We start from the raw sequence: 14,603 nt of genomic DNA, 5'->3' as shown, positions 1-14,603 counted from the left end.
TTATTTTTACCCTTAAGTTTTACCCTTAAATTAAGTGTTTTCCTTAGGTAAGTGAATCCCTTAACTCATTTGTGAATACCCCTTAAGTGTTTCCCTTTGTTAAGGGAATTCTAAAATTTTAAGGGTAAGTATTTCCCTTAGCCTAAGTGAGATTGGTGAATACGACCACAGGTATTGCTTGGGATATCAAATCGTCTGTTGCCTGGTTGCCAAACTCACCAGACAACAATTTAGGAGAAAGTTCTGCGGGTGTAGATATAATGGAAGTTTCAATTGTTAAATCCATAATGACTGATGGACTTTTTGGGCTGATGAAGTTATTAGACGTATCAGCTTGAAAAATGGATTGAATGTTGTCGATAGCAACTAATGAGGGTAGACACTCATTGGTCTTTATTCTAAGATCGCTCTGGTTAAGAGTTAAACTTGGTTCTTTAACACAGCGCAAACCCTCGATTAAGTCCTCGGTATTGTTGTTTGCCAATTGTACATCAGTTTGCAGCCGAGTCGTTCAACATACATGCGCTGGGTTTAAAAACGTTATTAAGTCGGGAGTCGGGAATCTTGTTGATAATTGAATAACCGATGGTATGTCCTCTGCGAGAAGGGCTAACTTCCTTCTTATGTAAAGCTCCTTCCTTCATATTCAGGAAAACATAGCACAAGATCTCATTGTACTACGTCTCTCGTAGTCGAATCAGGTGGTCTGGAATTCTGCCACTACTTGGACTAGAAAAATAAACACCAGTATTTCTGTTTTGTCATACTGGTATATGTCAAGCAGGTTACTCACAAACTTCTTAATGTATTCCTGTTCGTTGTTTTTCTGCTGCGTGAGAATCTAAAAAATGCTAGACCCGGCCATTGCTGTAGCTGTATATGCAAATTCTGTAGCCTAACGTTGGCTCTATTTGTGCTTTGATGCCCGTGGGTAATGCACATTTAAACAGAGATTAGAGTTTCTTCGCAAAGCAAGTCTTAATATTCAACACATGTATAAAAGATGATTTCAAAGTAAAATACAACGAAAAAGGAGGAATTACAATACGTTTAAAAAGCTGTTTTTGCTGAGCTGTATAGATCACGTCTTACCATGATCGCGTCTTCACACTTTGTTTGTGTACAGTGATGCCAGGTGTAGGAGAGTTCAGGAATGACGGACAATATCTCAAAAGAGAATGTCACAATCTTGTATTTTATTTTAATAAATAATAATAATAAAATAAAAGCCAATTTTTCAAAGCTTCACCCAATTTTAGACCTCCCACATTTTAAAATCAAAATAGTAAGGTTGTGGGATGCAATGTTGTAACTTTCTATTGTTTTCATACTTTTTTTTTATCGTTACAATCTATATAATAAAGCAGGTCTTCTATTAACCGAATGTTTTCATACTTTATGATATTTTTTTATCATTTACAAAGGGTGCAGGTCAAATCGGCCCCAAACTGTCTCGGCCTAAGTCAAGTCGGCCCCACGTCAAGTCGGCCTCAAGGCAACTCGGCCTCACGTCAACTCGGCCAAAAACTAATCGGTCAACTCGGTCACAATAAAGTATGGAACGCAAAAAGTGCTTAATATTATTATGATTATTAATTACTATCCACGCTTTAAAAAAAATGAAGAAATAAAAAAAATACTCATATAAAAAAATGATCTCATTGCCGATATGAATAGAAGTACCCGCGTGTTACAAAAACACGAGCAGGTACCGCATTTTAGTAAATCGAAGACGTAGGTCTACGTTCCACCATTTGGCCATAGAAAAAATGATCGTACATATCGTTTTTTTTCATGATTTGCATTTTTAAAAAAGGTGAATCCCCCGGTCAGCGAAAACAGGTAGCAGTTTTAGATATTGAAATAGCTGCCAAAGGCGCAGAGGGAGGCTACGAATTGGTTTCAGATGTTGTCGCCTAATCAAATGCATACACTGAAAATATCTACGCGTGATTCAACCATGGAGTTACCATTATTTTATACCTCAATGATTCAACCAAGCAATCTTATTACACCTAATAAATGTCCTCGCATATCGGACATGTTTATTGAATTTTGACGCACGAAAATGTGAAGAAATATCAATCCCCTTCCTTTGCACTTTTTGCGTTCCATACTTTAACGGGGCCGAGTTGACCGATTATTTTTTGGCCGAGTTGATGTGAGGCCGAGTTGACCTGGGGCGAGTTGACTTGGGGCCGACTTGACTTGGGGCCGACTTGACTTTGGCCGAGACGGTTTAGGGTCGACTTGGATCGAAATCTTTACAAATTGTAATGTTAGAGTGTTTTATGAGGGACTGTGGTGACATTTTACGAAATGATCCTTCTGCTCTGAGTGGTCAATATGTGATACAGCCAGGAGATGGAGGACGAGAGATTACTGTCTACTGTGACATGAAGGATGATGGCAGTTGGACGGTAAGTATAAAAACAATAATTTAGATATTAGAGAGGGTACAGTAATGTAATACAGCTAGGCTGCAGCTTACTATTCGCAGTTAAACACTACGAGCTAGTCTGGGCTCCAGACGGAGTTTTTTTCTTAATATTAGTAAAAATATAAACATTTTTGCACATATGGCGTTTCATACGTGTATTACTTGAGTTTGGATACTCCGTCTGGGGGGAAACACGCAAAAGTCACATGGTTTGACACCAAGAATTCTTGGTGCATAGATTATCCGGTTGACTAGTTTCAGCTGCATGCGATTGGCTACTCATTCGTACACTGTTTTAATATTCATATTTCAGAATTTCAAAGACTCAACAACTAAGATGGTACGCATGCGCTATGTTACGTTTAGAAAATGTACTTGGGTATGTTATGCGCGATTTGAACGATTTGCGCAATTTGAAATTGCACAAAAAAATCCTTGCGCAATTTGAAATTGCGCAAAGAATTCTTGCGCAATTTAAAATTGCGCAAGGATTTTTTTGCGCAATTTCAAATTGCGCAATCAACTTGCGCAATTTCAAATTGCGCAAAAAAATCTTTGCGCAATTTTAAATTGCGCTGCACAATTTGTAAATTGCACAAGATAGTTCTTGCGCAATATGACACCTTTGCGCAATTTGAAAACGAACTGTAAATTTTCAAATTGCGCAACAAAATTCTACCAGACAACGGTATTATAATAATTTATTGGAAACTAAATAACTCAAAATAAAACATAATAAATGCGAAGATAACATGTGTATAATAAATACATAACATTTATTATTACAATTAAATAATATTATCACTGTAACTTGAAATAAATCAAAATAAATGTAAAAATTAAGTTTTTAATATTAGTTTAAGCTAGGCCATGTAACCTAGTCAGTATCAGTAGTCCAGACCCTAGCTAGGCTAGAGTAGTATAGCCGGCCGCCCACGCCGCGCCCGCCTGGTGGAACACCACCGCTTCGTTTTCCTTCGTCGGTTCTTCGACGGTATGCTAACTTATAACAATATTTGCACTACTAAAATAAGGAAATGCGATATTTATCTTTAATTTTGAATCATTCTTAGAAATTACTATATAAATATGGGTGTGCATGATTTCACAATCTGTCGAAAAACCTTGCGCAGTTTGCAGATTACTTGCGCAATTTAATACGTTGCTTGCGCAATTTGAAACACATGTTTCAATTCAAATTGCGCAAGGATTTTTTTTGCGCAATTTCAAATTGCGCAAATCGTTCAAATCGCGCATAACAGGTACATTGATCGGGACATTGATGAAAGTTTCTGAAGGCTAGAAATGATTTTATATGCCTAGTAGTAGTCTGGTAAACGGTAATTACGGGGGTTTCCCTCTGGTGGTGAGCTAGCACGTTAGTGCGACCGCGCGCGGAGTGATTAGTTGGGGGCTTCCTCTCATGATGATGGGGGATGATCGTGTGACCTGAGACTACATGGCGGGGCTTCCCCTTTTATGCCTACACGTTCCGTGTTATTTTGTGTATCATTGCGACATTTTACGCACTTTTAAACTATTTTTTTAACGTTTTGGGGCGACTTTGCGATGGGGCGACTTTGTGTTAGGGCAACTTTGCGATGGGGCGACTTTGCGTTGGGGCGACTTTGCGATGGGGCGACTGTGTCGGGGCGACTTTGTTTTGGGGCGACTTTGCGATGGGGCGACTGTGTAAGGGGCGACTTTGTATGGGGCGACTTTGCGATGGGGCGACTTGACTAGCATCCTGGTAAATATTTGATGGGATTTTCCCCAAGAACATGAAAACTCGTCTTGCTTCTGCGCAAATCAAACATTGAATGAATCATTTAATATTACGCGGAGATAATTTGATTTAAATTTGTGTGCCGGTGGTGGTATGTAGGCCTACCTCTTATTGGCGTTTTATTTGGCAGATCATACGTGCGAGGCCTAGGCTAAGGACTAAACAATTAATAAACAAAACAACTTGGCAACACGATTTCATTATTTCAACAGTCTTGATCGTACATTCAGCACTGTACGTACTCGATCTTTTTCATTTTGAAACAAAATGATCATTGGTTGATTTGAAATCCATATTTACATACCGCCTGCCCCATATAGCCAAATACGGTATGATAACCTACATCATTCTTATCAGTTGTTTGCGGTCTGCAAATCGATTTCTATACGTGTTTCACAAGTCTGTATTCAGACAAAAATCGCGGTCGAAATAAAAACAAATAAATTATTTAAAAAAACAATACAGACTTGGAGCAAGTCTAACTACGAGCTAACACCTAACTACTGTATAATAATAATAATAATAATAATAATAAATAATAATAAATAATATATTTATACAGGATAAAACAATCAGATAACAGTGTATCTGTTTTACATTGTGGTCCTGTCTTAATCAAAATATACAAAAGAGAAACTTAATTAAATATAATACATGTCAGTTTTTTTATGAAAAGAAATGAGATTTGTATCTAGCCTTAAAGGACGTAATTGTTGGTGCCGATTTAATATTAATTGGTAAATTGTTCCATACTTTTGCGCCTGCAACTTTAAAGGACGAATTCATTTTACTAAGGGTGTATTTAGGTATTGTTACATTCAAATTTTCTACTCCACGTGTTAAGTGGGTGTGAATATCGCGAATCAATTCAATTTCATTTACTAATCTAATTGGTGCAAGGCCGTAAACACATTTATACATTAGACATGCTAGGGAGAAATCTCGTTTCTCTTCAAGAGTTTGCCACGATAGGTTCTGGATGATGTTGTCACCCCTTACATTAATATAATCGAAGTTGTTAGTTACAATTCGAGCAGCTCTTTTTTGATGTCGCTTTAAAATATTTTTGTTTAACTCTGTCGTATTTCCCCAGACTGTTATAGCATAATCACTACAAGGCTGAATTGTACTTATATATAGAGTTTCAAGTAACGGTTTACTTAAACTACTAGCCATTTTACCTAGCATTGTTATTTTATATCCAATATTTTTACTAATACATTGAGTATTTTGTTTCCAAGTTAACATTTCATCGATTACGACTCCCAGATACCTTATACTATCAACTTGTTCTAATTTACTGGTTCCAATTTGTATATTTAAATCATTACTGTCAGCTGTATGATTGTTTCTTAGTAACATAACCTTTGTTTTTTCAGTATTTATAGAGAGGTGGTTGTCATCATACCATTTACCAATGTTATCAATAATTATTTGTAATGAATCATTTACTATCTTAGCAGTATCACCTGAGGTGTAAACCACAACATCATCAGCAAAAACGCTGCAAGTTCCATTTACTATAGACTGCGAAATATCATTTATGAAAATGAGAAACAAGATGGGTCCCAGGACACTTCCTTGTGGAACACCAATATTGATTTCTTTAAGTGTAGATTTGTTATTGTTACAGTATACAAACTGTTTTCTGTTTTTTAAGTAATTACTAAACCAGTAAACAACATTTTCATGGAAACCATATTTGTAAAGCTTAAATAACAAAATTGAGTGATCTATCGTGTCAAAGCACTTGGATATATCTAAGAAACAAGCGCCGACGACCTCTGATTCATTAAAACTTTCTAACCAATCATCAACTACTCTGTGCAAGCATGTTACAGTAGAATGGTTTTTCAAAAAGGCAAATTGATCAATGTTAATCAAATCAAACAAACTAAGAAAAGAAATGATTTGTTCCTGAACCACTCTCTCTATAATCTTTGCGATATGAGCAACGACAGATATTGGTCTGTAGTTGCTCATACTGTCTTTACTACCCTTTCCTTTATATATAGGAGTTGTCCTTGCTACTTTCCAATCAGCTGGGACAAGACCAGACATGAGAGAGAGATTCACAATATGACACAATGGATAAGCAATGTACGGAGCTGCTAACCTTAACAATTTACTATCAAAATCAAGAACATCTAAATTTTTTTCTGGCAAATTATAAAGCTTCCTTTTAATGGTATTTACATCAACATTTATAAAATTAAATTAAAGGAATATTCACTAGGTGGATTATTCCAACTTGGCAGCGTATCGTCAAATGACTGCGCCATCTTAACTCCTATGTTGATAAAGTATTCATTAAAACGTTCGCAATCAATAGTTTTACTAATGTTAGATTTCGTTTTACCAGTTAGTTTATTTAGCTCGTTCCACATTTTTTTGGGATCATTTTTATATTTTATATTTACATTATTAAAATAGTTATACTTTGCTTTCTTAATGTTAGTGTTAACCAGATTTCTAAGTCTTCTATACTCAGTTTTTAATCCTGGATTATTAACATTTACTTTGCTTTTAGTATAATCTCTTTTGTACATTAACTTTATAATTTCAGGAGTTATCCAGGGAGAGAATCTATTTTTTATTCTTGAATTTTTTATAGGCCCATGTTTATTACTTAAATTTAGAAAGCAATTTTTAAACGTACCCCATGCATTGTCAACGTTATTAATATTGTGAATATTTTGTAATTTCTGAGAATGGGAAATATCATGCAAGAATGCCCCTTCATCAAAGTTCTTATAATCTCTATAATATATTGTTTTATGTTTAGCTTCTTTTTCCTTAAATTTTAAACAGCTGTAAACCATAAAATGGTGGCTTAAAGCTATTTTAGCAACACCACTTAAATAGTGCTGATCTGGAATTGTTGTTAGTATCAAATCAATACAACTTGATGAGTGTGACGTAACTCTTGTTTTATCATGAATCAACTGGGTCATAACAAACATGTTTTCGATCATATTGATAGGATTTTTCGAGAGGTTCTCATTTAAGACATAATCAATATTAAAATCGCCGAGTAGTACAATTTCAGTGTTTTCCATACTAACTTTTTCAAGTAAATCAATAATTAAGTTAAAATATTCATAATTTGCATTTGGAGGGCGGTATAAACAGCATATTAAAATATTTTGACTTTTTTGTCCTAATAGCTCCAGCCATACAGCCTCCAGATCATTTACATATAAATCAGATCTTTCTTTATAAGATATGGTATTCTTAATATAGATGCTAACACCACCACCTTTTTTTCCAGAACGATCTTTACGGAAAAAAAAATAAGTATATCAAATTTTAAATTACAATACACTAAATTAATCTTCTTATTATTGGTCAAGTTCTTACAATAAGATACTTTTTTCGTATTTTCATCATTTCACGTTTTGTCATTATTGTTTTATCTTTATTCATTTATTCCATCGTAAACAACCTTCTCGCATTGTGCGCGATGGTCCTGCATTTCAAAGTGATCTTAGAAACATGCATTGTGCACAAACACATGCATAATTACAAATTTGTCATGCATCATGATCATATCTTTTATTTTTTAATTTAAAAATTGTTTGTAACTACTGTGGAGCCTTGCGTCAGGGTGTTAAGTAATTGGTCATATGTTTTGCCCTACTATGACATAATTTGTACTTTACTTTTACATTGAGAATACTTTGACAAGTAATTCTTGGGTTGGACTCGAACCTACAACCGACCAGATCACTAACCTGCCGTTTATACCTCTACATCTTATTAAGTGAAGTACAATACTATCTTATTCATTAAGTACTATCTATGGTCATTACCAGGTATTACAAAGAAGAGAAGATGGATTGGTCGATTTCTACCGTAGTTGGGCAGAATACAAGGATGGTTTTGGAAATTTGAACTCAGAGTTCTGGCTTGGTAATGAACAGATCAACCGTATAACATTTCTAATAGAGATGACTGACCACTTGGATGACATGAAGATCGCAAAATATTCTCACTTTCGTGTTGATACTGAGGACTCTAACTATACTTTAAAAATCAGTGGATGCAATGGAACTGCAGGTTAGTATATTCAATCTATATTTACATTTAAAAACACATTAAGTATACAAAGAATTAACCTTTTTTAAGGCCTTATACACACTTAGTACTTTGAGGTGAAAATAATCTATGGACACATATAGGGTTTCTTTTGCATTTATCACATTTAAAGGATAATAAAAATAATGTTAGAATTATTATTATTAAAACACAGCTAAATGATAAGGAAATTGACTGCTGGGAAAGAACTTGAGACATGTACTGTACCTAAGCAGCGGTGGCGTCAGGGTCTAAAGTCAGGGCTAAAGTCACAAGACACAGCAGCGTTCTAGCATAATTTGAGGCTGTCTTTCCATCAAATTTAGCTTAAAGAAATTAGACAAACATTAAAAGAAAAGCTTCTAAACATCTGAAAAGTAGAACAAAACAATTCTAATAATGATATTGACGTGAACCTCATGAAAATATAATTCTACGCCTTTGTGAAATAGCCCCATAATTTCACTAGTTATGTCATAATTAGGCCTAGACCACAACATTTAAAAGTTTAAACAACAAATAATAATCATTCGATAATTTTTGATTATCAATTGATGTCGCGTCTAAAATATAATGTAAAGCCCAAAGGTGATCACCTTGAATGCAAAGTACTCTGTAAACTGTCTATGAAGTACATTTTTTGTATGGCCCTCCCACTTCGCAATTCCTTCTTACAGGCCTGAAACGAATCTAACTATATTTAAATGTGCAAATGCACTCACAGTACAACAACTTATCTTATCAATAGATCATGTTAAAATTATTAAACTGCATTTACTGCAGTTACTACATTTACTGATTTTTTTTTCACTATTATCTCTTCAATAACGGCTAACTAGTCAAAAATATATCACTGTGTGGTACATTATATTATATTTTTTGTTATTTAAAAAAAACCTATGGATAAAAATAACGATTAAATTCCTTACTAAATGTTGCAACGTTGAACGCATTCATTACCTGTTCTAATTCAATAGGATTAGTCAGTGGTCCCTAAACAAGGAGCCAGTGATATTCAAAATCCGGCTCTATGGCTTTGTATATTCATGCCAAATCCCAGCTCAATACTACAACGAATAAGGGAAGAGTAGTACTTTATTAATCGCACTTTTTAGTCGCGTGGAAGCGACTCTATAGTTCACTATGTCGGTCGGTTGGTCGGTCTGTCTGTCTGTCCGTCTGTCTGTCGGTCTGTCTGTCGGTCCGGTATCACTATGCGTTTTATCGCTTTCTGACCTTATCTTGATATCAGTTTAATCTAGCTAAGTCAATTTTTCACAGAATATTCCTTATAGTGGGGAACCTAATGTTCCAAAAATCAGTTCCGTGAGATTTTAATGCTCAAGTTGAGTTCTTGGCAGTTTTGGAATCCTTGGGACCAGCAGAATTCATTGCAACTAGGGGCCAATTTTTCCCGACCCTATTTTGGCCGCCATCTTGGATTTCAAAATGGCCCCCATTTTTTACTCAAAACTGATAATAGCTCCTATTTTAAACCTTGTACGAACGTAATTTGTGTGATAAATCTTACAATATTATGATAAATCAGTCCAATGGTACAATTTATAATAATAGCATATGGCAGCCATATTGAATTCCAAGATGGCCGCCATTAAAAACGTATATAATGTATGCATTTTATAGTCAGGGTCATCGTGTATTTCCGTAGGATTTTAACGCCCAAAGTGAGATTTCACTACTTTAATATGGTGGTAGGATACAAAAAATGCTAGGTAACCAATTTTCACGATCCCGTAACCATGGTAACAGCCCCAAGATCAAAATGGCGCCCAAATGGCCCTATCTCCGTATCCCTTTGGTCTATCAACAAGATATTGGTATCAAAATACTCGGAGCGAATATATTTATATTCATTGTAATGGAACATTTTGACGAAATGTAATAGGAAATGGTATTTTTCTGAACTATTGACCTTTGACCTTGACTTGCATTGTATCTAAAAAACGGCTGGTCATTGAAATTTTAAAATGGTCTCAAATTGCTGAGACCATACATATTCATATTTATTGTAATGCAACATTTTGTTAGAAAATGACCGGAAGTAAAGTTATTGACCTTTGACCTTATAAACATGAACTTGATGTATACAATAAGCATTTATCTATTTCAGAATGTATCGGTAATTATTTGTGGTAGGTATTAAACAATGGGTTTATACATATTATTATCATTTGAATATCTAATTTCTAATTCACTTACTTAGTTTTTATATATTTTATAAATATTAATCAATACCATGCATTTATTGTGTCAGCATCCTCGTCCCATTCTTTCCATTAAGACAGTCAAAGGAGTGAGTGTGGTTGATTCTTAAACTTTGTAACGACGTTCCATTTTATTTCCTAATGCTTGTTTTTTTTTTTCAATTTCATATATATAGGTTTCTCATACATTGAACTGCTATACAATTATTACGTGGTCGTTATAGATCATAATTTGATTGCTTGGTTCAGTTGCTTGATTAGACGTTCCTTGGGGTTGCTTCTTTGATGTTTCGATATAAGAAGTAATCTTCCAATGCTAACATTGACTGTCATTTTGTAGTTATATCGCCAAGCCAAGGAATCATTTTAGATTAGATAGAGTGAGATTGTTAGAAGTGACCAAGAGGTTTTGGATGTTTACAGCATTTTATGTTCCCTTCAAGCTACTAAATGTGTTTAGTTTTATTTTTTTCAATGAGTCCACAACCAGACTTTGCTCACAAACTTCAAAAACCTTTAACTCTTTTTTTATCATCTGTTTAAGATTATTTCTTGACTTCATTTGAAATTATTACTAAGACAATGTTTAAAAAAAGTGTTGATTTTGTTATGAATGTATTTTGATAAAATCTTGAAGGATTTGTGTGTTTTGTGTTAAAGAGTGAGTTCGATGGGAAATCCAGTTCGATTTCCTCATCTTGAGTAATGCCGCCAACAAGACCACCAACCCATTTTAACTATGTTCCTTCTGTTCTTCTAGAGCCTGATCCGGGAAAAGAGAACTATTTAAATACAGATTTTTTTAGTCGTGTGGAAGCGACTCTATAGTTCACTATGTCGGTCGGTCGGTCTGTCTGTCGGTCTGTCTGTCGGTCTGTCTGTCTGTCTGTCGGTCCGGTATCACTATGCATTTTATCGCTTTCTGACCTTATCTTGATATCAGTTTAATCTAGCTAGGTCAATTTTTCACAGTATATTCCTTATGGCCAGGAATCAATGTGGTTATGTTTTCACGGTGCGCAATAAAAAATTACGCGGTCTACGCACGATTTAACGAAATCACGTTTGTAATCATATCTTCACAACCATGAATCACAATTAAATAAAATTTGGTACTCATAAATTTCAGGGCATAAATCATCATATGGCAATACAATTACGTGCGTAGCGCATGTAACGCATGCGTACGCGCGCTTAAAATTTTCAAAATTTATTTTCGATGAAATAAGAGTACATTTCAGGCAATTTTAAGCGTTTACAAAATTGCCATGAGTGCGCATATTTTTGCGCGCGCACTGCGCGTTAAATGTTGTTACGCACTCTTTTTGCCCGATTTCTGTTTTCTTGACTTACTTTTCAACTCGAAATTACGTTATACGAGCACGTCGAAAGTGACAGGCTACGCACGTGTAAATTAAAAAAATATAAATGTTTTTAAACATTTCAACATTTTTAAACATGTTCAGTAATTTCGGTCAGTATAGTTCACTATGTCGGTCGGTCTGTCTGTCTGTCGGTCTGTCTGTCGGTCTGTCTGTCGGTCTATCGGTCTGTATGTCGGTCCGGTATCACTATGCATTGTAGCACGCGACTTAATGGCTGTTGGCCTTGTTTCTTTACATTCAAATTAATTACATTCTTTTATTCTCTGTTACTTAGTCATCTACATCAAGCCAAGCTGGTTCATTATGTGAATTAGAAATTAGCTATTCAAATGATAATAATATGTATAAATCCATTGTTTAATACCTACCACAAATAATTGCCGATTATTGTATACATCAAGTTCATGTTGATTAGGTCAAAGGTCAATAACTTTACTTCCGGTCATTTTCTAACAAAATGTTGCATTACAATAAATATAAATATGTATGGTCTCAGCAATTTGAGACCATTTTTAAATTTCAATGACCAGCCGTTTTTTAGATACAATGCAAGTCAAGGTCAAAGGTCAATAGTGCAGAAAAATACCATTTCGTATTACATTTCGTCAAAATATTCCATTACAATGAATATAAATATATTCGCTCCGAGTATTTTGATACCAATATCTTGTTGATAGACCAAAGGGATACGGAGATAGGGCCAATTGGCCGCCATTTTGATCTTGGGGCTGTTACCATGGTTACGGGATCGTGAAAATTGGTTACCTAGCATTTTTTGTATCCTACCACCATATTAAAGAAGTGAAATCTCACTTTGGGCGTTAAAATGCTACGGAAATACACGATGACCCTGACTATAAAATGCATACATTATATACGTTTTTAATGGCGGCCATCTTGGAATTCAATATGGCTGCCATATGCTATTATTATAAATTGTACCATTGGACTGATTTATCATAATATTGTAAGATTTATCACACAAATTACGTTCGTACGTGGTTTAAAATAGGAGCTACTATCAGTTTTGAGTAAAAAATGGGGGCCATTTTTAAATCCAAGATGGCGGCCAAAATAGCGTCGGGAAAAATTTTCCCCCTGTTGCAATGAATTCTGCTGGTCCCAAGGATTCCAAAACTGCCAAGAACTCAACTTGAGCATTAAAATCTCACGGAATTACATTAGGTTCCCCACTATTATGGCCAGGAATCGATGTGGTTATGTTTTCACGGTGCGCAATAAAAAATTACGCGGTCTACGCACGATTTAACGAAATCACGTTTGTAATCATATCTTAACAACCATGAATCACAATTAAATAAAATTTGGTACTAATAAATTTCAGGGCATAAATCATCATATGGCATTACAATTACGTGCGTAGCGCATGTAACGCATGCGTACGCGCGCTTAAAATTTTCAAAATTTATTTTCGATGAAATAAGAGTACATTTCAGGCAATTTTAAGCGTTTACAAAATTGCCATGAGTGCGCATATTTTTGCGCGCGCACTGCGCGTTAAATGTTGTTGCGCATTCTTTTTGCCCGATTTCTGTTTTCTTGACTTACTTTTCAACTCGAAATTACGTTATACGAGCACGTCGAAAGTGACAGGCTACGCACGTGTAAATTTAAAAAATATAAATGTTCAGTAATTTCGGTCAGTATAGTTCACTATGTCGGTCGGTCGGTCTGTCTGTGTCGGTCTGTCTGTCGGTCTGTCTGTCCGGTATCACTATGCATTGTAGCACGCGACTTAATGGCTGTTGGCCTTGTTACTTATCATATAACTTTGGCTTTCTTCATTATTAAAATGCATTGCTTTTGAAGTATAATAACTCTGACAAAACAAAAATAAAATAAAGAATATATGATATATAAGAATAGTTAATAACAAAAAATTAAAAACAAATTAATACTATTTATAAATTTGTGTTTTATTTTCCCTTTTATATCAAATATCTTTTATTTTATTTGTAACAGAAAGAAAAACAAATATTTAAAAATGAATTTAAAATTTTGTTTGTTTAGGTGATTCTTTGACATCACGCCACAATGGTCAACAATTTTCAACGTATGATAGAGACAATGATAAGAGAAGCGGTAGCGGGATCGGTACTAACTGTGCTGAGTATAACAAAGGTGCTTGGTGGTACAATAACTGTCATCATTCAAACCTGAATGGGCTTTACCTTACACCAGGTACAGAGGGTTTGACAGGCACCAGCTGGTGGAATTTCCATAGAAGGTACCACAGTCTCAAGAAGACAGTGATGATGGTTAAAAGAGCCCCATAAGAGAATGTTCATGATTCAGACCTGAATGGGCTTTGTCTCACACCAGGTACAGCTGATTACAATGACATCAACTGGGATCGCTATTTTGATCTTTTAAGACAACAGTGATGATGGTTAAAAGAGCCCCATAAGAGAATGTTCATGATTCATACCTGAATGGGCTTGTCTGACACCAGGTACAGCTCATTACAATGGCATCAACTGAGATCACTATTTTGATCTTTTAAGACAACAGTGATGATGGTTGAAAGAGCCCCATAAGAGAATGTTCATGATTCATACCTGAATGGGCTTGTCTGACACCAGGTACAGCTCATTACAATGGCATCAACTGAGATCACTATTTTGATCTTTTAAGACAACAGTGATGATGGTTGAAAGAGCACCATAACA

General features: G+C 35.1%; 1 protein-coding gene across 1 annotated transcript; it reads left to right on the top strand.

Moving 5' to 3' along the window:
• Nucleotides 1-8,176: 8,176 nt before the first annotated feature.
• LOC140041189 (techylectin-like protein) lies at nucleotides 8,177-14,210 on the top strand. Its single transcript, XM_072087615.1, has 2 exons — nucleotides 8,177-8,285; nucleotides 13,945-14,210. The coding sequence occupies exons 1-2, from the start codon at nucleotides 8,177-8,179 to the stop codon at nucleotides 14,208-14,210; spliced, it is 375 nt and encodes a 124-aa protein (XP_071943716.1).
• Nucleotides 14,211-14,603: the final 393 nt, after the last annotated feature.

This window comes from Antedon mediterranea, chromosome 1, assembly GCF_964355755.1.
Source record: "Antedon mediterranea chromosome 1, ecAntMedi1.1, whole genome shotgun sequence".
In the NCBI taxonomy this organism is placed as follows: Eukaryota; Metazoa; Echinodermata; class Crinoidea; order Comatulida; family Antedonidae; genus Antedon; species Antedon mediterranea.
This window is presented reverse-complemented; position numbering and strand designations above follow the sequence as displayed.